We start from the raw sequence: 27301 nt of genomic DNA on the forward strand, positions 1-27301 counted from the left end.
ATCTTCACTGGTTGGAGTCATACCTTGCACAAAGAAAGATGGTTGTTGGGAGGTCAACCATCTCAGTCCCAGGGCATTGCTGTGCGAGTTCCTCAGGGTAATTTCCTAGACCCAACCACATTCAGCTGCTTCATCAACAATGTTCCCTCCATTATAAGTTTAAAGGTGGGGATATTTGCCAATGATTGCGCAATGTTCAGCATTGACTTGTGACTCCTCATATACTGAAGTGGTCTGAATAATTGGCTATTATTCCATTGGACGGTTTTTCAGAGTCCCGAGGTTCCAGTTTCGATTCTGTGAAGAGATCCAACTAACTCTCTTTTTTAAAAATCCACAGGTAGCATCATTCAGGCTTGGGACAATGAATCGCTACTAACAGTCGTGGCACACAAGTATCATACAATGAGCATTTCCAATATGAGGAAATCTAACCGTCTCCCCATGATATTCAATGGTATTACCATTGCTGAATCCCCCACTGTCAACATTCTACAGGTTACCATTGACCAGAAACTGAATTGGACTAGCCATATAAACACTGGGCACAGGACCAGGTCAGAGCCTGGAAATTCTGTGATGAATAACTCATCTCCTGATTCCCCAAAGCCACTCCACCATCTATAGCCCACGAGTCAGGAGTGTGACAAAATAGTCTCCACTTTCCTGGATGAGTGCAGCTCCAACAACACCCAAGAAACTCAACACCATTCAGGGCAAAGCAGCCCACTTGATTTGCACATCCACCACCTTCAATATTCAATCACTCAACCACTCCACAGAGTGGCAGCAGTGAGTCCAATCTACAGGATGCACTGCAGAACTTACCAAGGCTCTTTTGACAACACCTTTCAAACCCATGGCTTCTTACTACATAGAAGGACAAAGACAGCATATGCATGGGAACACAACCACCTGCAAATTCCCCTCTAAGCCAGACACCAGCCTGACTTGGTCAAAATCAAATTCTCAACAACATTATGAATGTACCTACACCACATGGACTGCAGCAGCTCAAGGAGATGGCTCACCACCACCTTTGCAAGGGCAATTAGGCATCTGCAATAGATGCTAGGATAACCAGCAACATCCACATTGTGAATGAATATACAAGGTGGATTAAGATATTGTCTATGGTGATAAAATTTGTTTCCTGCTAATTCCCTTATTTCCCCTTTCTTTTGCTGTTGCACTTTTGATCTATGGATTGATGGACAATTCACTTTAAGGCAAACGGCCTGTATCTCCTGATTCCCCAAAGCCACTCCAGAATCCAGAAGGCTGTGCTGGTTTAAACTAGTGATTGCAGATTGGCCGGTATGAGTGAACGCTCGGTTTGATTGATTGGCCAATGAATTGGCCCAAAAGGTCTGCTGAGTACAAGGTGGTAATTGGCTATTATTCCACTGGACGGTTTTTCAGAGTGCCGAGGTTCCAGTTTTGATTCTGTGAAGAGATCCAACTAACTCTCTATTTTAAAAATCCAGCTAATTCGCTTCAGAAGGCAACTGTGAGGGTTGAGACTCTCTCCAGCAAACCTCTGGGTGCTATTCTCTTGAGACTGCAGAGGCCTGAAGTCAAACCACAAGCTGAAAGCAAAGTCTGATGCAAGTGTCTCTCCAGAAAGCCTGTTGCCTGGGAGTACTGCATTTTATAGTGGGATCCTGAATGAATGAATCTACAATGACGACCCTTACCGGCGGCAAAACAAAGACTGTGGCCTACTGTTCAGAAAGCATGCTAAGAACCATCATCTGAAGCAAAGACTCTTTTCTCTTTCATTTACTTTTTTTTTAAAACACTTTCCACCCCTCTTGTGTTTGTCTGTCTTGTGTGATTGTCTGTCTTGTGTGTGAGAGTCCCGGGAGAGGGGGGGGGGGGCAGTTAAAGTTGGAGTTACGTATTTGCTGTGTATTCATTATAGTTCTTATTATAAATAAACAGTAATGGCATTAAAACTTCCAAACCTGGTCACTGTAATTATTGGGCCGGCAATATAAAATTCTTTTATAAGAATTATTAGTTAATTTACTTGTGTTGTGACTTCATGACGAGCAGGGCTGGAATTGACTGTGCACTTGCCCAGGGTGTCATCACACTCTCATATGCAAAATGGCCTCTTGGACAGTTCTGAAGTTGTTGGTAATTATGGGACTGTATCCCAACAGGATGCAGCATTTTGGGAAGAGGCAAATTTAATTCATAAAACTAATAAACCATACAATTTCTGGCTTATCTTAAAAGCATGGAATAAAATGTAACTAATGAAATTTAACAAATTGCAACAATAAATATCACATAATAAAATCCCTTCAGTGCAGAAGGAGGACATTCAGCCCATTAAGTCTGCACTGACCCTCTGAAATGGCACCCTACCTAAACCCAATCCCCTGTCCTATTCTCGTAACCCCATCTAACATTTGGACACTAAGGGGCAATTTAGAATGACCAGTCCACCTAACTTGCACATCTTTGGACTGTGGGAGGAAACTGGAGCACCCAGTTTCCAGCACCCAGGTATGCAGATATCAAGAGAACGTTCAAACTCCACACAAGCCACCAGAGGTTGTAATCAAACATGGGTGCCTGGTGCTGTGAGGCATCAGTGCCACTGTGCCACCTAAAAATCCTAAAATTGAAGCACAGGAAATGCACCTTAAACGTTATTTTCCTTCCAAGCACTTTTGAAGGCCAAGAACGGAAGCTAAATACCTCCTTCCAGACATCCATTAACGTTGCTCTGCAAATACCACTTAACCCAGAAGGGCAGAAAGTTCCTCAACAATGGGAAACTACAAGGCCTCTCTGTTTGTCTCCACACCAGGAAATCATTTTATTTTTGAAAAACATTTTATTGAAGGCATTTAAAAATATTTACAACCGCAAACAGCAACCCCAAAAGGACAATGTACAAGTCCTAACCACCACACCAGGCCACAAAATCCCTCCCTCCCCTCAGAACATGCCAGGGAATCATAATAGCAGATTAAACCTTCATGTTGAGTATCACTGAATAAATGCCCTGTGTTTTAACTCATGGCATCACCTCATCTTTCAGAGGCAATTTTCTTTAAAAATATAGCTATTAAAATGGAATATTCTCTGCATCGTCCAAATGCTTGGAGCCAGAGAGCAATAAATGACAGTCATATCCACTTCTGCAGTCCTCCCTCTCCAAATTGCCCTTCCTTACGAAACTGGGCTGATGTAGGGGCCATTTCATTTGACTTTGAACCTTGGCAACTAACAAAATTAATTTTGCTGAGAATCACAGATCTTCCTTTGTCGGTTGCAAAACATGTTTCAAAATGACCCTAAATGACTAAACAAAGATAAAATTCCAAGATTTAGGAGGCTGCAACTTATGCTGGACCACAATGATTAATAACTATAAAAAGGAATGAACTTGCATTCATACACCTTTCACAACTAAAGACATCAAAAACTGCTTCATATGCAATGAGAATTAAATTGAAAAATGTATTAAAAGGTTAAAAAAAAAAATCACAATTGACCATGGTTACTGGAAATTATGAACAGAGCTGCACTTTATTTGAAAACAAGAGTATTTTCTGTTTGACAACGGATTGTTTTTGCTGGTTTAATTGCAGGATATTTCCAGGAAATAGTTGTACACTCGTGGATTCAAGAGAAAACAATTGGTTAAAACAAAACTCACATTGTCATATGTTACATTAAATTAAATACTGGGCGAGATTCTCTGGCCCCCCGCAGCATATTTTTTGGCAGTGGTTGATTGGCGATGGGATCTTCTGGTGCCGCCGCTGTCACTGGGATTTCTCGTTGACTCCACCTCACGCTGCCGAGAACCCCGCAGCGAGAGTGCGCCTTTGGCAGGGACAGATGATCCCACTGGGGTGAACAGCCAAAAGATCTCGCCTATTGTCTATAAATTTGAAAAGGACAAAGTTTTCATAAAATGTAGAGAGAAAAACCAGTGTTGCAGTCCTGTCGTAAAATAACCCAGAAAACAGAAGAGAGATAGGAAATGCTGGAAATACATTTGTGGAGAGGAAAAAAATGGGGTCATCACTGGCCTAAAACAGTAACTCTGCTTCTCCACAGATGTTATCTGACCTGCCGAGTATTTCCAGCAATTTCTGTTTTTATTCCAGGTTTACTACATTTGCAGTATTTTTCTTTTACAAAAAATGTACAGCAGGCTTGTCCATCCCTAAATTAGAAATACATTGCTCACATTTTACTATTGCTCACCCTCACTTGATGTTATGACTCTTCTCCAGTTATAAACAAATGGACAGATTTCTTTGACTGAATCATCTGTGCAGCACGCTCTGCTCCCACAACTCGGCTCAGCTTCTGAGCATCGTACTTGGAATACAAAACGGTGCAAGTCCACGTAGCTTCATCACCCCTATTTTCTGCTTTCAGCATGTTGCAAATGTCACTGTAGAAATGTGGATATGTAGGAAGCTCATAGAAAATAAGATGTCTGATGCCCTTAATTGTGTACCTATATTGAAAATATTTAAATTATTCAAAATGAAACACACTTATCAGACATGACAGATCACATCATATTCTTTAATATGCCATTAGATCTGGATTCCTAGACCATATTTTTGAAATACAGCAAATTTATTGCGTGGAATTACCAAATTGAGTGTATGCTTATAATTGAGCTTACATACCTAAAACAGCTTTTATACGCTGTTACAGACCAAAATCTTTAAAGTGGGGAAAGGTTCCATTGAATATGGTGACAAACTAAAACGAGGACAATACTGATGCACACCTAGCTGCCTTTGAATGTTGATAAAACATTTTAGTTGTGGTTAAACATGGTAAACTAGTCCTGGCCACTGTCTGCCACCTATTCTCCATTTTATAATTTCTGATTAGAAACAGACCCAAAGTAGCTCATCTTAATTAACCTAAATAGTTTTTCTGTTGACCTTCAAGTCTGGCACTAGGTTTCAACACAAGGGTATGCTGATCCAATTTGTCTACACCTATTCTTTGACATAAATCAGCTAGTTTTCTCAATCTAGACTGAAAATTGTCTTTGTCAACATGACAGATGTGAAAAACACCATTCAATGTTTACAAAGAGCACAGGTAAGTAAATGCAACTGTGCAAAACTGAATTTCAGGATTCTACCAAATGAGTATTTTTGAATTACAAAAATCTTACCTTTTGTAAAAATGGAAACGTTCGGTGAATAAAAGGAAAGGTTTTTCCCCCTTCAGGAAATTATATCTTGCTCGATTAATAGTGGATTTTTTGCTGTATTCACAAATATGAGAGAAATTCATTTCTTCGTGGTTGAAGTAGTTTCTCAGTCGCACATAATCAAAGTAGATCGGTACGTAAATTAGAGTGTGGGACATGACTGCTTCTCTATACTGCGGTAAAATCTTCTTGATAAAGAATTCAAACCTTTGGAGCAAACAAAAGTAAATCAATGTATTGAAAGCATTATAATATTTGACGTTAAACACTACAATCAATACCCTGTAGGGTTATTGACTGATGAGATTAAATAAACATTCAGTGCCATCCAAACTTAATATTGTACAATTGAGCACCTTGTTAGCAACTTGAAGTTGCTATTTAATAGATTTCGGATACTACCTACCAGCAGAATTACATCAGGATATTTGCATCCACAGCTTTGAGATTGCTTATCAACTGACTGACTTCCCTTCTCACATTAAAATTCTGATCAATCCTGTCGACCAAGGCTGGGAAATTAATATTCAAGGTTACTTAAAATTCAGAAGGACAGGCAGATAGGAAACCAAGGTCAAGTAGTTCTGTTGAAGGATGAGATCAGCACAATAGACAGAACCTGCGAGCTCTCCCGAACAGATGCTCTTTCCACTTATCTTATAATCGTTCTCTTTTATTTTATTTTCATGTACTTAATGATCTGTTGAGCTGCACGCAGAAAAATACTTTTCACTGTACCTCGGTACACGTGACAATAAACAAAATCCAAATCCAAAATCATCTTGGCTCAAATGATAAAGATATAGAAATAATTCAGGTGGAGATAAGAAATGATAAGGGAAATAAAGTATTAATGGGAGTAGTGTATAGGCTCCCTAATATTAGCTACACTGTTGAATAGAATTCAAGCAATAATAGAGGCTTGCAAGAAAGGTACTGTGATTAACTGCGGGCAACGATAATTTTCATAATAGGCAGGATAATTTAAATTGGCAAGTAGCCTTGAAGATGAGTTCACTTGTGGCAGTTTCTTAGAACAATACATTGAACCAAACAGGGAACCAGCTATTTTAGATTTGGCAACATGCAATGAAATTGGATTAATGGATGAGCTCATAGCAAGGAATCCCATAAAGAATGGTGATGGATTTCACATTGTGCGAGATCCAGACCTGCCTCCTCATCAGGAGGCTGGAAACTACAATGCCCAATATGCCTTAGGAGTTTCTGTGCACGTGGAACAAAATGCTCCGGAGTTCTCAAGTTACCTGCATGAAGAGAAATAAAAGAGACGGTGCAAAAACTCCAGTCATGTGACCAAAGGCGGACATCGCAGTCAGAGAACAGTCCCTGGGAGTGGTCAGAGTTAAAAAGAAAGAGGAACAAAGAAAGTGGATTCAAGCAGAAAAAAGACTGCACTTGGCAAGGTTTGCTGAAGCGGGCTCAGGAAAAGCCCTGGTAATCAAAGTGTGCTCAGCAGAATCCCTGGCAATCAATGAAGCAGCAAAAAACGCTGGTCACACAGTGGTGCTCGGCCTGGCTGAAGTTGTGATTTTGCGCTGGAGTGCAGACTTGGAAATCCAGGGGAACAAAGTCGCGGGAAGAGACTTAAACCCTGGGAGGTGTGCTATCATTGAGATGGAGAGACTTCTGGAAAAAATTCCAAGACGAGATCGTTAAAGGTGAAGAATGGAATCCCTTGTGAGAGAGAGCTTCAACAAAATTAGTTGACTCATGGAGTTTACTGACGGCTGGGTTGGCTGTTGAGTCTTCTGGACCCAATAGCCTACATCCTAGAGTCTTAAAACAAAGTGCTTGCAAGAATAGTGCGTATATTTGCTGTAGTCTTTTCCAAGTTCCCTGGATTTGGAAAGACCCAGTGGATTGGAAAACTAAAAATGCAGCTGCCCTATTCAAAAAAGGACATAACAAAGTATGCAACTTAGATCAGTTAGCCGAAGCTCTGTCATTGGAAAAATACTGGAATCTATTATTACTGGAATCTATTATTAAGGAAGTAGTAACAAGACATTTCGGTAATTAATAATAATAATAATCACTTATTGTCACAAGTAGGCTTCAATGAAGTTACTGTGAAAAGCCCCTAGTCACCACATTCCAGCGCCTGTTCAGGGAGGCTGGTACGGAACTGAAGCCAGGCTGCTGGCTGTGTTCTGCATTACAAGCCAGCGATTTAGCCCATTGTGTTAAAATGCATTAAAAACAGAGTCAACATGGCTTTATGAAAGGCAAATAGTGTTTGACAATTTTATTAGTCAATGCAATGTATTTCGATTCCAAAAGGCATTTAATAAGGTGCTAGATAAAAACGCTACTTTTTAGTTAACACTTTATCTTACAATAGGAGTCCATGGTGTTGGGGGTTCTGTTTCACAGAGAGTATGGCTCACTCCTGCCTCACCGGACAGTACCATACGACCTGACGGCTTCTCAATACACTGCAAGACATCATCGTGCAAAGTGAAGGGTGGAAGGGTTTGCCTCCTCATCAACTCCTCCTGGTGCTCAGATGTGGCGACCCTGGCAAACTACTGCTGCCCGGACCTGGAATATCCGACGGTGAAGTGCCACCCATACTATCTTCCTTCTGCCATCATCACGGTGGTCTACATCAGAACCCAGACGGAAGTGAAGAAGGCCCTTGATGAATTGTACACCCCTATAAATAACAGTGAAACAATACCCAGAGGCTTTGTTCATCACGGCCGGAGACTTCAACCAGGCCAACTTCAACAGTGTACTGCCAAAATTCCACCAACATATCTCCTGTCCCATCATGGACCCCAACATCCTTGATCACTGCTACACAAACATCAAGGGCGCTTACCGATCAATCCCTCGACTGCAATTTGGAAAATCGAACCACAAGATGGTACTCTTTCTCCTGGCATACAAGCAGAAATCCGGTTAAGAAGGTTGTGCAATCTACAAATTAAATATGGGAAAGAGCGAGATGTTCGTGATCCAGGCACGGGGGCAGGAAAGGAGACTGAAGGAGTTACCTTTTAAAGTGGCTGAGAGAAGTTTTAGATATCTGAGGATTCAAGTGGCTAAGGATTGGGGGCAGCTTCGTAAGTTAAATCTAGGCAAAGCGGTGGAACAAATGAAAAGGGACTGCCGCAAATGGGACATGCTCCCATGATGCTGGCGGGGAGGGTCCAGATGGTGAATATGACAGTCCTTCCGAGACTGCTCTTATTTTTTCAATGTCTTCCTATTTTTGTCCCAAAGGCTTTTTTCAGGAAAATGAACGCGGTGATCTCGGGTTTTGTGTGGGCAGGTAAAGCCCCGAGAGTAAAGAAGGCACTCCTGGAACGGGGTCGCGTAGAGGGGGGCTTGGCCCTCCCGAGCTTTACTAACTATTACTGGGCAGCCAACATATCAATGGTCAGGAAGTGGTAGTGGGGAGAGGTCGGTTTGGGAGCGAGTGGAAGCGGCATCCTGCAAGGGTACGAGCTTGGAGGCTTTACTAACGGTGCCTCTGCCGTTCTTGCTGGCTCGGTACTACGGCAGCCCCAAGGGTGTGGGGGCAATGGAGGCAGCACATGAGATTGGAGGGGGCTCAGTGTGGTCACCAATTTGTGCCAACCACCGGTTGGCCCCAGTGGAGCTGGATGGGGGCTTTAAGAGATTTGGGGTACTAATCATCCAGGTTCTTCCGATTTTTGTCCCAATTCATCCTCGGCGTGTGCCAGACTTCCAGACTTAGCTTGATCCAGTTCAAGGTGGTCCACAGGGCCCACATGACAGGAGCCCGGATAAGCAGGTTCTTTGAAGAGGTAGAGGACAGATGTGGGTGGAGTGGGGGTAGCCCGACGAACCATGTACATATGTTTTGGGAATGTCCTAATTTGAGGGGGTTCTGGCAGGGATTTGCGGACGTTATGTCAGAAGTCCTGGAAGGGAGGGTGGCTCCGAGTACAGAACTGGCAATATTTGGGTTATCAGAAGATCCGGGGGCCAGGTCTGATATCCTGGCCTTCTCCTCCCTGGTGGCCCGGAGATGGATTTTGTTGGGGTGGAGGGACTCAGAGCCCCCGAAGGCAGGCGTGTGGGTCAGCGATATGGCGGCTCAGCCTGGCTGGGGTGGAGGGACTCGGAGCCCCCGAAGTCAGGCGTGTGGGTCAGTGATATGGCGGCTCAGCCAGGCTGGGGTGGAGGGACTCGGAGCCCCCGAAGGCAGGAGTGTGGGTCAGCGATATGGCGGCTCAGCCTGGCTGGGGTGGAGGGACTCGGAGCCCCCAAAGTCAGGTGTGTGGGTCAGTGATATGGCGGCTCAGCCTGGCTGGGATGGAGGGACTCGGAGCCCCCGAAGGCAGGAGTGTGGGTCAGCGATATGGCTGGGTTTCTCAGCCTGGCTGGGGTGGAGGGACTCGGAGCCCCCGAAGGCAGGAGTGTGGGTCAGCGATATGGCGGGGTTTCTCAGTCTGGCTGGGATGGAGGGACTCGGAGCCCCCGAAGGCAGGAGTGTGGGTCAGCGATATGGCTGGGTTTCTCAGCCTGGCTGGGGTGGAGGGACTCAGAGCCCCCGAAGGCAGGTGTGTTGGTCAGCGATATGGCGGCTCAGCCTGGCTGGGATGGAGGGACTCGGAGCCCCCGAAGTCAGGTGTGTGGGTCAGTGATATGGCGGCTCAGCCTGGCTGGGATGGAGGGACTCGGAGCCCCCAAAGGCAGGAGTGTGGGTCAGCGATATGGCTGGGTTTCTCAGCCTGGCTGGGATGGAGGGACTCGGAGCCCCCGAAGGCAGGAGTGTGGGTCAGCGATATGGCGGGGTTTCTCAGTCTGGCTGGGATGGAGGGACTCGGAGCCCCCGAAGGCAGGTGTGTTGGTCAGCGATATGGCGGCTCAGCCTGGCTGGGATGGAGGGACTCGGAGCCCCCGAAGTCAGGTGTGTGGGTCAGTGATATGGCGGCTCAGCCTGGCTGGGATGGAGGGACTCGGAGCCCCCAAAGGCAGGAGTGTGGGTCAGCGATATGGCTGGGGTTTCTCAGCCTGGTTGGGGTGGGGGGACTCAGAGCCCCCGAAGTCAGGAGTGTGGGTCAGCGATATGGCAGGGTTTCTCAGTCTGGAAAAAAAAATCAAGTTTGCCTTGAGGATCAATTCAGGGGTTCGCCCGGAGATGGCAACCGCTCATCGATTTCTTCAAGAAAAATTGAATTGAACGTCAGCAGTAAGGGGGGGGGGGGGGGGGGGGGGGGGGGGAAACAGGAGGCATGGCAATGTTAGATAAGGACAGGGAACTTAGTACACGGGTAATTAAGGAATAAGGCGGGGGTAGTAGGGGACATTGTTTTCTGTTTTTTGTTCATTTCGGTGTTTTGCCTGTGTCGGCCCGCCCAGTTGTTTAAGAAATGTTAATGTGTCAAACTGAAAATTACAAATGTTTCAATAAAATATTTTCTAAAAAAAAAAGGTTGTGCAATGCTGGTCTAAGGTAACAGAAGAGCTCCTTCGTGACTGCTTGGAAGTCAGTGGATTGGCCCATATTCCAGGACTCAGCGGACAATCTAAACGAGTATGCCACCACCGTCAGACTTCATCAGTAAGTACGTAGAAGATTGTGTGCAAAAGAAGGTAGTACAATGTTTTTCAAACTTTTTTTCCGGGGACCCATTTTTACCAACGGCCAACCTTCATGACCCATGCCGGCCAACCTTCATGACCCACGCCGGCCAACCTTCGCAACCCACGCCGGCCAACCTTCGCAACCCACCATTTTCTCTTACCTTGTTTGTTGCTGAGAAAAATGGAGGAAATGGTTTTGGCTCGCTTTGGCCCCAATGGTCCCTTTGGACCCCCCCCCGAACTTGTATAAAAAAAAGCTGCCACCGTACAAACAAAAAAATTCGGCCGCACAGCGCATGCGTGTCCAAAATATCAGTGCGCATGCGCGAAGCATGCATTATTAAAAGCCAGCTGCTGCGGCTGTTGTGCGTGGATTTGCGCAATCGGAAGCGCTGCGATGGAAGGCTCTGCCACCCTCCCGACACCCGCCCGTGACCAACCCGCTGGTCACGTCCCCGAGTTTGACAATGCCTGAGGTAGTATGTGCATTACCCAACCGAAAACCATGGTTTAACTTGGAGATTCACCCCCTACTGAAGGCCAGGTCCTAGCCATTCATGACAGGTGACCTTGGTCTGTACAAGACCTCTAGGTTGGTCATGAGACACATCAACTCCATACTCCCAGAATGTCTTGATCAACTGCAATCCGAATACAGCCACAACCAGTCCACAGCAGACGCTATTTCCCTTGTCCTACACTCATCCCTGGACATCTTGACTACAAGGACTCCTACGTCAGACTTCTATTCATTGACTGCAGTTCCACTTTCAACACCATAATCCCAGCCAAACTCATATCAAAACTCTAAAGCCTAGTACTTGGCTCCTCCCTCTGCAATTGGATCCTCAACTTCCTGACCCATAGATCACAATTAGCAAGGATAAAGGACATCTCAATACCAGGGCCCTGCAAGTTTGCGTACTTCATCCCCTACTATACTCCCTATACACACATGACTGGTGGCAAAATGTGGCTCCAACTCCATCTACAAGTTTGCTGATGAGACGTCTGTAGTGGGTGGGATCCCAAACATCGATAAGTCAGAGTACAGGAGAGAGAGAGAGAGAACCTAACAGCGTGGTGTAACACCAATAATCTTTCCCTCAACGTCAGCAAAACTAAGGAGCTGGTCGTTGACTTCAGAATGCAAAGTATCGTGCACACCCCTACCTGCTGTTGAGGTGGAGAGCTTCTAATTCCTAGGTGTGCACATCACCAACAATCTGTCCTGGTCCACCCATGTTGACGCTACGACCAAGGAAGCACAACCTCCTCAGGAAACAAAGGACATTTGGCATGTCCATATTGACTCTTACCAATTTTTACAGATGCATCACAGAAAGCATCCCATTTGGCTGCATCACAACTTGGCATGGCAAATGCTCGGCCCAAGACCATAAGAAACTACAGAGTCGTGAACATAGCCTAGTCCTTCAGGTGAACACGCCTGACATCCACTGACTCTGTCTACATCTCCCGCTGCCTTGGGAAAGCGGGCAGCATAATCAAAGACCCCTCAACCCGGGTTACTCTCTCTTACAACCTCTTCCATCGGGCAGGAAACACAAAAGTCTGAACACGCACTAACAAATTCAAATACAGTTTATTTCCCATTGTTACCAGACTCCTGAATGACCCTCTTATGGACTGATCTGATCTCTTCACACTTCTCTACTGAGTAGTACTACACTCCGTATACTTCACCCACTCCGAATGCTTCAACCGATGTCTGTATCTATGTATTTATATTGTATATTTATCGTATGTTCTATGTTTTTCATGTATGGAACGATCGGTCTTGACTGTACGCAGAACAATACTTTTCACTGTACCTTGGTACACGGGACAATAAATCCAAATATGCTAGCATAGAGTCAGGATAAAATGGGTCACTTTCAGATTGGCAAACTTTAAATAATGGGGTGTCTTCAGTGCTGTGGACTCAATTATTTACAATTCTGTATTAATGCCCAAAATGAAGGCACCGCCAGATTTGCTGTGCAAGTTTCAAAAAAGCAAGTTTTGAGGAGGACAAAGAGTCTGCACTGGGATATATAGATAGGTTAAGAGTGCAGGCACAATTTTGGTGGATGGAGTATAATGTGAGAAATTTATAAGGTTACCCACTCTGGTGGGAAGAATAGACACGCAAAATATTATTTAAATAGAGACTACAGAATTATAACAGTACTTTTCTTACAAACCTTATTACTTCTTGATTTATACTCTGTTCTACAGTGTACCTACTGTTAGGGGGCCTCTGTGCTACTCCCACCAGTTACGTCCCATATATTATCTCCGCAAGCAATTACATAGAACACAGAACATAGAACAGTACAGCACAGAACAGGCCCTTCGGCCCTCAATGTTGTGCCGAGCCATGATCACCCTACTCAAACCCACGTATCCACCCTATACCCTTAACCCAACAACCCCCCCTTAACCTTACTTTTTTATTAGGACACTACGGGCAATTTAGCACGGCCAATCCACCTAACCCGCACATCTTTGGACTGTGGGAGGAAACCGGAGCACCCGGAGGAAACCCACGCACACAGGGGGAGGACGTGCAGACTCCACACAGACAGTGACCCAGCCGGGAATCGAACCTGGGACCCTGGAGCTGTGAAGCATTTATGCTAACCACCATGCTACCCTGCTGCAATTACAAAGGCAAATGCAATAGTGACCTTTATTTTAAGAGGAATGAAGTATAAAAGTAAGGAGGTCTTGCCACATCCGTACAGGTAGCCCAACCGTTGCAATTTGGGAAACTGAGGGGAAATATTATTGCACCAAAGGTCAGTGTTATGTTAAAACAAACTTTAATTTAAACACAGAATTACCCACATTTGCAAAAAAGAAATAACTTTAAAAAGAGAAAACATTAACTTACTTTCCAAACCTGCCACTATATTACAATTAAGCAAACCGATATATTTCAAATACCACAAATGAATAAAGTTAACAACCAGGTTTCTACTTGCTTTTCTCCTTGCAGAGTCTCTGGAGAGAGAACCTTTCAGGACTGAACAGGCCCTTCGGCCCTCAATGTTGTGCCGAGCCATGATCTCTGAACTCTGTTCAGATGAGAGTTCCAAGACCAACTGCCTTTTCAGACAGGCCTGGCTCCTCCCATTAACTACATCATCTGTACCCAAGGTATAAAGCATTATTTTGTCGCTTATTACATGACATCCCTTGACTTGTTTAACTAGAATCAAACACAATAGTCCTCAAATTATCTACCCCCCCCCCCCCCCCCAACCGTCCTTAAAACGTAAACACTATCCCATTAGCCACCTCTTTGTAACAAATGGCTCTCAAGATCTATTAGCAGAACATAAATCACAGCTCTGGCATGTCATACTGTCTCCATGCATTTTAATCCAGGTTTTAATAACAATTTAATAACAATTATGACAATTTCATTTCATCACAGAGGGCATTGATGAGACCATGCTGCATATAGTTTGGTCTCATCATTTAAGGAGGGTGTACTTGAATTGGAGGCAGTTCATAATAGGTTTACTACACTGATTCCTGGGATGAAGAGGTAGTCTTATGAGGAAAGGAAGAGCAGGCTAGGCTGATACAATGATGTTTTGAATAACGAGAGGTGATCATATTTGAAACATACAAGATTCTGAGGGGGCTTTACAGAGTAGATGCTGAGAGGATATTTCCCCTCATAGGAGAATTGAGAACAGTGTGTTGGGGGGGGGGGTATAGTTTGGAATAAAGGGTCTCCCATTTATAACAGAGGTAAGAAGGATTTTTCATTCTCAGTGGATCTTTAGAATTCTCCACCCAGACAGCTGTGAATAAATCATTGAAAACATTCAAGACAGAGTTAGACAGATTTTCTGTGAATCAAAATGAACTCAAGTCAGTCCCAGATTTACAAAGAATGTTGGGCTGCAATATATACTGTTTCCTAATCTTCTGCCAACTGGCAGTACATTCAGATATCAAAAAGGATAGCTGTTGTGAGAACGGCAAAACCATACAGTCCTTCTCCCAAGTTTGACAGCAATACTTCTTATGGCAAGCTATTCATGCTGCCTGATTTTGGAGCATCAATCGTATGTGCTTGAAATGATGAAGTGATTTATTTTTTTGTGACCCCCCACCCCAACCAAAGTAACATTGAAGATGTACTTCAAACTTGAGAAAATTAAGTTCGCCGTAAGAGGGTCAATGCTAGGGTTCATCCAGAGGTGGCAGCCGTTTGTCGACTTCTTAGAGGAAAACTGGCAGCAGAGGCAATAAGAAAAGTGGGGGGGGGGGGGGGGGGGGAAGTTAGGATATTTTCTGTTTAGGGTAGGTGGGATTTGTTAGGGATGGAGATGGTTTACGCACTATGTTTATATTTGTATTTGTACGGTTTACTGTTATTATTATAAAATAATAAATACCTTAATAAAATGTTTTACAAACAAAAGATGTACTTCAAACTCTATTTGATGCTCTTGGAAATAGAAGCAAAATCCCTAAACATGGGTTACCTTGCATCAGGCAAACCAGTAAAGTTGGCAACATCCAATCGCTGGAAAACATGTGGTAACTGCACAACAACATGGCAGATTGAACCAGTTCGAGGCACGTTACTTACTGCCACCTAAAAAGACAAACAAAATATTTCATGAAACAAGATCTCTAACTTTGTCCTGCTGACCATTTAGTGATGCAATGCACTTGTGCACCCATATGCTGCATTGCAAACATAGCGACATACAAATCATTCAAGTTCCCTACACAACATACTTGCGAACATAGCAATGCTGTGGACAAATTACTGAACAGTAACCAACCATTCATGTAGGGGAAAATAGACTGAAAAAAAGTCAAAACATGTTACTTTAAAAAGATAAAATATGTTTCTTTGAAAAAAACATTCACTAAAACGGAACAAAAATGTACACTGGACAATTTTCGTGTTTCCAAATACGACAAAGTTGTAGAATACTCTGACACCAAACTGACTGATTTTCCTACAGTGTATTCTAGCATCCGTATGGATTATTTCTTCAGGGCCCTTCTTCAACAATTTAAATGCAGCACAGAAGCAGTTAATATTAAGTGAGAAAGGTTTGCTTCGATTCATACTGGCAATTTAGCCCAACTTATCCATGCTGCATCTCTAAGAGCTTCAGTAAGTCACACTCCTCCAGCCCCGTAATTCTTTTCTTCAAATCAGGCTCAACAGCATTCCCCAAAATCTACAACAGTCAGTAATAAAAGTTCACAATAAACACACCTGTCCTCTGTAATTGAAGCAGTGTTTACTATAAATAGCATTGATCTGTGGATCCTGAAGAGCGCTGAAGATCAAAGTCTGTCTGTAATACTTGGACCAATTGTTCAGACTCCACATCCGCACACGAGAGAAATCTACTCCATGCGGCTCATGAGGTTGCTGGTTAAGATGATTCAGTAGGTGCTGCAGCAAGTAAGATTTTGGCAGTTAAAATGACTGAACATACACCATGTTAAACTTATATAGTGGAATGTCCATGACCCTACTGAGGTTTCTAAATATTTATCTGTTCTGGAGGTCTGGGTGACACTGAGATGGTAAAGAGAGAAAAAAGAAGAGATGGTGGAGAGAGTAACAGTTTCAAATTCAATTACTCTTTTTCAGATTCATCAAGAACAAGAGGGTATAGGTTTAAAGGGCATTGGCAAAAGAAGCAAACCGGACAAAAGGAAAAGCTTTTTCTCGTAGCGAATGGTAAGGATCTGGAATGCACTGCCCGAGTATGGTGGAGGCAGGTTCAATTGAGACATTCAATGGCAAATTGGGTTGTATCTGAAAAGGAAGAATGTGCAAGGATAGAATACTGGGGACTGGTTTTTCCAAATAAGTCATTATTTGACTTGAACTGTTAACTGTCTCTCTCTCTCTCTCTCCACAGATGCCAACAGGCTTGCTGAGTTTTTTCAGCACTATTTTCTATTTCAGATTTTCTCATCTCTGGAGCCATTCTCGTGAAGCTTTTCTGCACACTCTCTAGTTGCTTCACATCCATCCTAAATTATGGTGTCCAGAACTGAAAGCAATGCTCCATTTGAGGCAGTATCAGGATTCTATACAAGTTTAGCATATCTTACGGTCGGCACGGTGGCGCAGTGGTTAGCACTGCTGCCACATGGTGCTGAGGACCTGGGTTCGGTCCCGGTTCAGGGTCACTGTCCGAGTGGAGTTTGCACATTCTCCCAGCGTGGGTCTCAGCCCCACAACCCAAAACATGCAGGGTAGATGAAGTGGCCATGCTAAATTGCCCCTTAATTGGAAAAAAACTGGATACTCTTAAAAAAAATTTTTTTTTTTTTAAAGTTTAGCATAACTTCTTTGCCCCTATTAATAAAGCCCAAGATGCTTTCTTTAACCGCTCTCTCAATCGGTCCTGCACCTTCATTGATTTTTGCACACACATGTCCCTCTGCTCCTGCACACCCTTTTGGAATTGTACTCTTTATTTTATATCGTCTCATCACATTCCTCAAAATTGAATCACTTCTCACTTATCTGCAATATATTACATCTGCCATTTGTCCTCCCATTCCACCTGTTTGTCCATGACCTTTTGAGATTTTACACGATCCTCTTCCTGACAGTTCACAATACTTCCAAGTTTGCATTATCCACAAAGTCTGATATTTTGTGCCCTGTACACACACAGGAAGATGGGGGGTCCTAACTATAAACTTTCCTCCAGTCTGAAAAACACTCGTTAAACATTTCACTGTTTCCTGAGTCTTGGCAAATTCTGTATCTATGCTGCTACTGACCCTTTTATTACACAAGCTCTAACTTTGCTCACAAGTCTGTTGTGAGGCACTTTATCAAATGCTTTTTGGAAATTCAAGTACACTGTATCAACAGCACCACATCAACAGCATTACCTGTCATAATCCTATGCTACCTCATCAAGAAACTCCAGCAAATTAGTTAAAAACAATCTGACCGTAACAAATCAGTTGGGTTGCATGCTTTATTAATCCAATTTACCCAAATGACTAATAATTTTGTCATGAATTATTTTTTCTATAAGCTCACCCATCACCAAAGTTAAACTGACTGGCCTGTATTTGTTAGGCTCATCATTACTTTATTTTTTGAATAAAAGGTGCAACACTTGAAATTCTCCTGTCTTCTGGCCCCACCCAAGTCTAAAGGTGACTGGAAAATTATGGCTGTTCCCTCTGCAATTTCTACTCTCACTTCCCTCATCCTTGGATGCATTTCATCTGGCCCTGGTTCCTTATCCACTCCTTATCCACTAAGTATATACAGCCCGTCCATTTACAGCCTGATTAATTTTAAACTTTTCAAGTGTCTGAATTACTTCCTCTTTCACCATGACCTGAGCAGCATCTGCTTCCCATTCGATACTTCAGACTGCCTCCTTCTTCCATGCGTAAATCCCATTTTTGGCCCGAATCCACCGTTGCACTATTTATATGCCTACAGAACTGGTTGTCACTGCTTCAGTAGCAAGTGCATAACATCTCAGAAGGCTTTTGTAAAGATGACGAAAACTCCAGGCCTTTCAGATAGGCATACTAGACGAATGTCGACGAAATACTAGGTATCCCTGACAGCAAAGCTTAAAATAAACTTCCATTTACTAAAACAAAATTCTTAGATAATTCACTGAAGAAAATTGTTGATACAAATTTCTTACCACAATATGTTCCCAGTTTTGCATGAGGTATAGATCAGCTTGGTCAATAATTAATACTTCAATAGAAGAGAGGAAATCAAAATCCCTGGTCTTGTCACCCTCAGTTTTGATAATTGTTCGCAAGCCCAGGGGTGAAGCAATGATGATGTCGCTAGAATAAAATGGTGCATACAATCTCATACTCCTCCGAAGGATGGCCACACCTAGGAAGCAAGCACACACAAATTAGTTTAGCAATTACAAGCACAGTCTCACAGTCTTCTTCATCCAAAATCACATAGCAAACAGATTTATTATGTGGTGTGGCAATAAGCCCTACATGTAGTCCTCGGGCTGCAAGGACCATGAGCTAGGTCAGGTGTGAAGTTAGGAACACTATAAATGACCTTAGTACTCACAACCAAGTCACGGTGAAAAAGCAGAGTTCAATTCATCAATGAAGAATACTACATGGACAACATGCAGAAGAGCCACTTGTGTAATTATACCCAAAGTACACAGAGGCAGAATTTAGAGACAAAAAAATAATAATTTTCCTCATATTCACCGATAACTTGAAAACAAAAGCTGGTATATTCCCGAGTTAAGTTCTTGTTAGAATCGTAGAATTTACAGTGCAGAAGGAGGCCATTCGGCCCATCGAGTCTGAACCGAGCCTTGGAAAGAGCACCCTACCCAAGCCCACACCTCCACCCTATCCCCGTAACCTAGTATTCGCACCTAAGCTTTTTGGACACAAGGGACAATTTAGCATGGCCAATCCACCTAACCTGCGCATCTTTGGACTGTGGGAGGAATCCGGAGCACCTGGAGGAAATCCACTCAGACACGGGGAGAACGTGCAGACTCCGCACAGACAGTGACCTAAGCTGAGAATCAAACCTGGGATCCTGGAGCTGTGAAGCAACTGTGCTAATGTCCATGCTACTGTGCCGCCCACAAAGTGCTAACTTAGCCACGATTGATAAAGGGTCACCCATATGTTTGTTTTCAAGTGTTTGCCAAATCAGATTTAGTCATGGTGTAGAATCTAGAGCATACCAAATTGTAAGTCAAGAATATTCCTGGTACTGTTTAAGGTCACTGGATTCAATTATTATTTTATTATTTGCTCCTCTTTGATCTCCATGCACAATAAGTTATGTTTGCACAATCCCAGTTAAGAAGCTGGGTGATAAACCAACCAGACCTCTACAAATATAGCTCCCCAAGCAGATACAAAAGGAACATGCAACAACAATTTAGGAACAGACCTCAGAGGCCCCAACTATGGGGGAACAGCCTATCCCATGAACAGGATTTTCTGGTCCAGCCTGCCCCAAGACCAGAAATTCCCGCCCGAGGTCAACAGATCTTTCAATGGTCAAATTCACCGTCTTGCCTGTGACGATTCCCGCGGCAGGCAGGATAGGAAAATTTACCTCCATATCTTTCCATCCTGCTGAGAGGTAGTACACTGTCTAGCAAATCATGGTTCTGAATCAACTACCGAGCACATCACTTATTCTCTCACATTTGGTTATAGGAGAGGGGCAAAAAGATTGGGAAAACATAATGGTAGAAATATTTTCTTCCTCCTAAATCAACCAAAGCAAAAGGGATTCAGTTGAACAATCAATATACTTCTGTTGGACTTTAGAAGAATTATTGCTACAAATCCTGTGAGATTATTTTTTTAAATTGATTTCTCTACACTTATTTGTCTTAATTAAGATTTGTTTGTGTGTGTAGTACTCTAGCAAACTTCTTCCATAAATACATACTCAGTGATTTTGTGGTGAATTAAACTTTAATCAATAGCTTGGCAGCAGTACAAGATATATAGCTCAACAAATATTTACTACTCTAGTTTTTAATTTCACATTTCTTTCATAGACTCAAAAATCCTGCTGCAGCAGTGGTGTTACTGGCATATTTAGAAAAATGTAGTGAAACTACTTTTAATAAACTTAAAAATTCACCGCCTCAAACTGATACCGTAACTAATACACAAGTGTTACATAGTTCAAAGTATCTATAAATATTCCAACTTCGGAAGGACAAAATCTTAAAATTCTACCGGTGGGTTTTATTTTCACATCATTATTTTCCTGAAACCCCAGTGACAGCGCTGTAAAAAAATTTATTGTAGACGTCTCCTGTAAACTGAAGAGTGGTAAAGAATGAACATTAACATTAAGAGCTGTTCAATCAACTTTCAGTGTTGATTTGGAATATAGGAATTAGGAACAGAAGCAGGCAATTCAGCCCCTCGAGCCTACTTCTCCATTCTATCAGATCATGGCTGATCTCTTCCTGGTCTTAAATCCACCTCCTTACCCGATGCCCATATCCCTTTAACCCATTTTTTAAACAAAATCAGAATATATCTATCTCCTTCTTTATTTTAATGACTCAGACTCCACCACACTATGGGGCAGCAAGTTCCACAAATTCACCACCCTCTGCGAGTAGTTCCTCATCTCAGCTTTAAATCTACTGCCTCTCTGATTTGAATACGGAGATAGGACAACATAGTATTATAAATACAATTTCTTGCAATGTATTCAACACACCAAACTCGTATTTACCTATTCGAAAGTGGTCATCAATATTGCCAGCAAAAATAGCCTCATAATCTTCAGGTCGTTTTAGATTTGGTGGTCTGTCTTCTGGACGAGAGCCATATTCATCCTTAAATCTTTTCTTGTTGCTCACTTCCAGTTTGTCTTTCACATCAAGAAGACCAATCAAAGTTTGAACCACTCTTAAAGCAGACTCTCTAAATGGCACCACAATAAGTACCTGTGAGATACAAATATTTTATTTTTAGAACTTAAGGCTCTATTATGGAGCCAATACCCAGATATGAGAATACGTAGAATGTCTGTGCTTCTTTATGGTCAGCATCTCAGAAACACAATTCAGAAAACACCAATGTGGCAATAGTGGTGGCAAGGGGCAGGGGGGCACAGGAGGCAGTTTCAGACAAAAGCAGTAAGCATTTCTACAAGTATAATATGCTATAATTTCAGGGTCATAGGTTTTACACAGAACTGTGCCAAAAGCACAAATAATCGTGTGAATTATGTAAACTAGACTATGGGTGCGATTTAACCACCGTGCTGCGTCCGGCGTAGTTCTGCGCGCACTAGTTAAATAGCAGGAATGGCCAAAATCAAGATTTGCAACGGGTGCGAATCAGTTTGCTATCTAACTGGCCCACTCCCGATGGAGCATATCATTAACCCTCATTTGCATTCATTTCCATCTCATTAGCAAGATTGAAGTCGAATGCAATGGCCTCCCGGGAATTAACCGGCTCCTAGCAAGAAGTCATGTGGGCATCATTTAGTACTCCTTTTTTAAAACTTGAAGCTGGTGCAATGGGGAACTGAGGAGACGAGTAGCCTTTTCCATTTTCCAGCATGCAGCTCAAGGGCACTTGTGGGGGCTTTTCAGCCTTCAATCCATCTTCAAATATTGTGGATACTCATAACAGGGACAACTACAGCTGCTGCCGGTCTGTCCTACCAAATACTTCCAGGACAGAGCCCTTATTAAACTCCCTTTGTCTGTGAGCAGCCTCTTGCTTCACAATGAGGAATTGGCCTGGTTAGTTGAGACAGCACTTCACAGCTGCAGGTTGCGTTTGCTGCTGCTTGTGGCTGCAAATGCCTTGAGGCTGCTGTTTATGTTTCCTTCTTTTCCTGTAGCCGGAAAGAAGGACAAGTTTTTCTAAGAAGCCTGGAACACATACCTGGTTTCAACCCCACAACCCAAAGATGTGTAGATTAGGTGGATTGGCCATGCTAAATTGCCCCTTAATTTAAAAAAAAGATGCCTGGAACACTGTTCTCCCTGGATGTACGAGTCCGGAAGGGAATCGGGTTTGAAGCAAGACGACTCTGTGGACCTGCTGCACGCGGTGAACAAATGCTTTCAGATGATGCTTTTGTTGCTGGTATGGAGAGTGCTGCATATAACTTGCACGTCACCGTGAGTCAAACATGCTGGAAGGCAAGCATGTTCAACCTCACCGTGAGTGCCTGTGGAATATGTGGATGCCAGGAGGGCCGTGTGAGAGTGCCTGCACAGCGGCAATTCTTGGACAGAGAACGGCACTGATATGTAGAACATGTAATGCATTGAGACGCATTGATGGACAGATTATTTCTATGATGAAGTTCTGGACATGACAACATTCTCAAGCTTGTCCTCAGTTTATGTTGAGGAACCTGCGAAGGGAGATACCATGTGTTTGTTTTTTGTGAAAATGAGCTGATACAGCTTTACATTGGTACCAATATTGATCGGTAATTTCCTTGTTGAATACTGGCTGGTGTGATATGTGGAATGTTACGTAGTTGATTTTCAAATCTTTATCGTTGACTGTTTTTGACAATAAAATACTCTCAAGAGGATTCTTGTGGGTACTTGTGCCATGTCTCAGACGATGATTATTGCATTGTGTTTCATTATTATTTCAATCATGAAGCCTGAACAGTTTGCCTGAACTCCAGCAACTCAAGAGCTGTGTCTCAGCACTGGGGATATCCTCGCGACCATAGGGTAAGTACGTGGATCAGGGGAGGGCACCTGAGCACGGTCTCCCAAATGTTCCCGGCAAGGGTCAAGGGTGTGCAGAGCGAGGTTTTCCAGCACAACTAGCTCAGTGGATGGCACTCAGATGTGGCGGGATACATAAGGGTGGGGGAGGCTTGGGGGATTTGAGGATCCAGAGGTGGAAGCCCTAATTAATTGTCGGTCTCTCTCCTCCTTACAGATATACAAAATATGGCTGGTTATGTCGGTCCCACAAGGGCTGCCCTTGCAGTGCTGGTGGCAGCCCAGGCAGCCAAATGCTGGAGAAGGCAGCAGCAGCGTTGACGCAGGCTGGAGGTGGCAGGGGGCTGTCGTATACCCAGAAGACCTGGCCGCCCATCAGGGCAAGGAAAAACCAAAAGGGGAAGCCAGCGACGGCCCAAAGTATACAGGTGTTGTTCATCTTTCGAGGACATGATGGACAGCACGTGCCGCAGGAGACTCTTGTCTCAAAAGAGACAGTGTGGCACCTGTGCCATGTACTCGTGGATTTGGCACCCCATGGAGGACGACGACACCTGCTCCCAATAGCCGTGACGGTCACCGCAGCCCTGAACGTCTACCCAACCGGTTCATTCCAGGGCTCAAGTGGAGACTTGTTTGGCATTTCCCAAGCTACAGTCTGCAAGTGCATCCATGAGATCACAGATGCACTATGTGCCCAGGCATCAGACTATATCAGCTTTGAGATGGATCAGGCCCACCAAGATGCCCAGGCTGCTGGATTTTCCACCATCATTGGGATGCCCCAGGTCCAGGGTCTAATTGATGGCGCGCATGTCGCCTTGCATGTACCGAGGCATCAGAGAGTGCCCTTCGTTAACAGGAAGGGGTTCCACTCCCTGAACATTCAACTAGTGTGCGACCACCGCCTCCAGATCATGCACCTGTGTGCACATTTCCCAGGGAGCATGCATGACAGCTACATCCTGGGACACTGGGAGATACCCAGCATGTTCGAGGACCACCCCAGGATGACGGGTTTGCTCTTGGGGGATAAGGGGACCTCGTTGAGGTCCTGGCTGATGACGCCAGTGTGGAAGCCAGAGACCAGATATAGCGAGGCCCATGTTGCCACCCATGCTGTCATAGAGTGGTGCATCAGACTGCTCAAAATGCGATTCTGATGCCTGGGCCACTTGCTGGTGCACCGCAGTGGTGGTGCACTTCTGACTGAACAAATCTCTCCTCTCCCACTTACAAATAAACCATGTTAAAACGTCTAAACATTTTGGCACATATTGCTTTTCTTTATTGTTCTAAAAAAATGTTGGTGTACATTACAATTTTAGTAAAACAATTTTACTTTAATATCCATGATAGTGTTTATCATTACTACTCCAGCCTTGTGGCGCAGCAGGCAGTGTCCCTGCCTTTGAGCCAGAAGCTCTGGGTTGGAGTCTCACCCCAGGACTTAATAGCCAAGGAAGGTGCGTTCATAATATGGCCACACTGGTTGAGTCAATGGCAGGCAGTAAGAGCAGGAAAGACGTCTGGTCAGTCCTGCTTGATGCAAGAGGCACGCCCTCAAACCACAAGCCTCTGGTGACAGGCCAGCGACCTGGTTCCAGGAAAAACTGGCTATAGAAACAGATGAACGTCTGCTGTGTACACTATGAAATGAAATGAAATGAAAAGAAAAATGAAATGAAAATGAAAATCGCTTATTGTCACGAGTAGGCTTCAATGAAGTTACTGTGAAAAGCCCCTAGTCGCCACATTCCGGCGCCTGCCCGGGGAGGCTGGTACGGGAATCGAACCGTGCTGCTGGTCTGCTTTAAAAGCCAGCAATTTAGCTCAGTGAGCTAAACCAGCCCCTAGGTGCTGTTAAAAACTATGCTGATGTTAAATGCAAAGGCATCCCAAAACCCAGAAGGGCAACTCAGAACACCAGTTCGTAGTAGTGTTGTTTGTGTTTTTTTGGTATAACGTGAGGAATGATGCACAACCCAATGAGGAACAGTCTAGTTGTGTGAACGATAAATAAAAGAATATTTATTAACTTAAAAACAAGACAAAAGCATACACGACCAGAAGAACTGCAATATACAATGACACTTAAGCATACTGACAACTATACACACACACACTTTGACATTAAACTATCCCTTGGGCCCCAACCACCTACGTTTACATGAACTCTGAGACACCTTTTCCAAAAAACATATAATTTTTAAGTAACTTTGAGCTAACTCCAGCAAATAATTATCACAACCAAGTTAAGGTGGCCCGAGATATAGTGTTCAGGATCAGTGAAGAAAGAAAATGACTGCTTTCTTTCGCAAGACTAAATCTGCAACCTGCAGTTCTAGAACATAGAACACTACAGCGCAGTACGGGCCCTTTAGCCCTCAATGTTGCGCCGACCTGTGAAACCATCTGAAGCCTATCTGACCTACACTATTCCATTTTCATCCATATGTCTATCCAGTGACCACTTAAATGCCCTTAAAGTTGGCGAGTCTACTACTGTTGCAGGCAGGGCGTTCCACACCCCTACTACTCTCTGAGTAAAGAAACTGCCTCTGACATCTGTCCTATATCTATCACCCCTCAATTTAAAGCTATGTCCCCTCGTGTTGGTCATCACCATCCGAGGAAAAAGACTCTCACTGTCCACCCTATCTAACCCTCTGACTATCTTATATGTCTCTATTAAGTCACCTCTCAGCCTTCTCCTCTCTAACGAAAACAACCTCAAGTCCCTGAGCCTTTCCTCGTAAGACCTTCCCTCCATACCAGGCAACATCCTAGTAAATCTCCTCTGAACCCTTTCCAAAGCTTCCACATCCTTCCTATAATGTGGTGACCAGAACTGCACGCGGTACTCCAGGTGCGGCCACACCAGAGTTATGTACAGCTGCAGCATGACCTTGTGGCTCCGAAACTCAATCCCCCTGCTGATAAAGGTTAGCACACCATATGCCTTCTTAACAGCCCTATTAACCTGGGTGGCAACTTTCAGGGATTTATGTACCTGGATGCCGAGATCTCTCTGTTCATCTACACTACCAAGAATCTTGCCATTAGCCCAGTACTCTGCATTCCTGTTACTCCTTCCAAAGTGAACCACCTCACACTTTTCCGCATTAAACTCCATCTGCCACCTCTCAGCTCTGCAGCTTATCTATGTCCCTCTGTATCCTATAACATCCTTCAGCACTATCCACAACTCCACCGACCTTCGTGTCATCTGCAAATTTACTAACCCATCCTTCTGCACACTCTTCCAGGTAATTTATAAAAATGACAAACAGCAGTGGCCCCAAAACAGATCCTTGCGGTACACCACTAGTAACTGAACTCCAGGATGAACATTTGCCATCAACCACCACCCTCTGTCTTCTTTCAGCTAGCCAATTACTGATCCAAAACGCTAAATCACTTTCAATCCCATACTTCCTTATTTTCTGCAATAGCCTACCGTGGGGAACCTTATCAAACGCCTTACTGAAATCCATATACACCACATCAACCGCTTTACCCTCATCCACCTGTTTGGTCACCTTCTCAAAAAACTCAATAAGGTTTGTGAGGCATGACCTACCCTTCACAAAACCGTGTTGACTATCGCTAATCAACTTGTTCTTTTCAAGATGATTATAAACCCTATCTCTTATAACCTTTTCCAACATTTTACCCACAACCGAAGTAAGGCTCACAGGTATATAATTACCAGGGTTGTCTCTACTCCCCTTCTTGAACAAGGGGACAACATTTGCTATCCTCCAGTCTTCCGGCACTATTCCTGTCGACAAAGACGACATAAAGATCAAGGACAAAGGCTCTGCAATCTCCTCCCTGGCTTCCCAGAGAATCCTAGGATAAATCCCATCTGGCCCAGGGGACTTATCTATTTTGACATTTTCCAAAATTGCTAACACCTCCTCCTTTTGAACCTCAATTCCATCTAGCCTGGTCGACTGAACCTGAGTGTTCTCCTCGACAACATTGTCTTTCTCCAGTGTAAACACTGACGAAAAATATCCATTTAACGCTTCCCCAATCTCCTCTGATTCCACACACAACTTTCCACTACTATCCTTGACTGGCCCTAATCTTACTCTAGTCATTCTTTTGTTCCTGATATACCTATAGAAAGCCTTAGGGTTTTCCTTGATCCTATCCGCCAACGACTTTTCGTGTCCTCTCCTCGCTCTTCTTAACTCTCCCTTTAGGTCCTTCCTGGCTAACTTGTAACTCTCAAGTGCCCTAACTGAGC

General features: G+C 43.8%; 1 protein-coding gene across 3 annotated transcripts in view; it reads right to left on the reverse strand.

Moving 5' to 3' along the window:
• Positions 1 to 2831: 2831 nt before the first annotated feature.
• The window catches only part of utp25 (UTP25 small subunit processor component), a 57577-nt gene continuing 33107 nt past the window's right edge, over positions 2832 to 27301 (reverse strand). Inside the window, exons 7-13 of one of the 3 annotated variants that reach the window (XM_038812337.1) lie at positions 21066 to 21279; positions 18496 to 18698; positions 16065 to 16247; positions 15313 to 15425; positions 5177 to 5422; positions 4237 to 4495; positions 2832 to 3322 (exon numbers count right to left, since the gene is read on the reverse strand). In XM_038812337.1, coding sequence (XP_038668265.1) covers positions 4249 to 4495; positions 5177 to 5422; positions 15313 to 15425; positions 16065 to 16247; positions 18496 to 18698; positions 21066 to 21279 — 1206 coding nt within the window. In that variant the 3' untranslated portion in view covers positions 2832 to 3322; positions 4237 to 4248. Of the gene's footprint in view, positions 3323 to 3520; positions 4496 to 5176; positions 5423 to 15312; positions 15426 to 16064; positions 16248 to 18495; positions 18699 to 21065; positions 21280 to 27301 lie in introns of those variants that run through there. The other 2 variants (XM_038812328.1, XM_038812319.1) reach the window with 2 other exon arrangements.

Source organism: Scyliorhinus canicula, chromosome 1 (assembly GCF_902713615.1).
Source record: "Scyliorhinus canicula chromosome 1, sScyCan1.1, whole genome shotgun sequence".
NCBI lineage: Eukaryota > Metazoa > Chordata > Chondrichthyes > Carcharhiniformes > Scyliorhinidae > Scyliorhinus > Scyliorhinus canicula.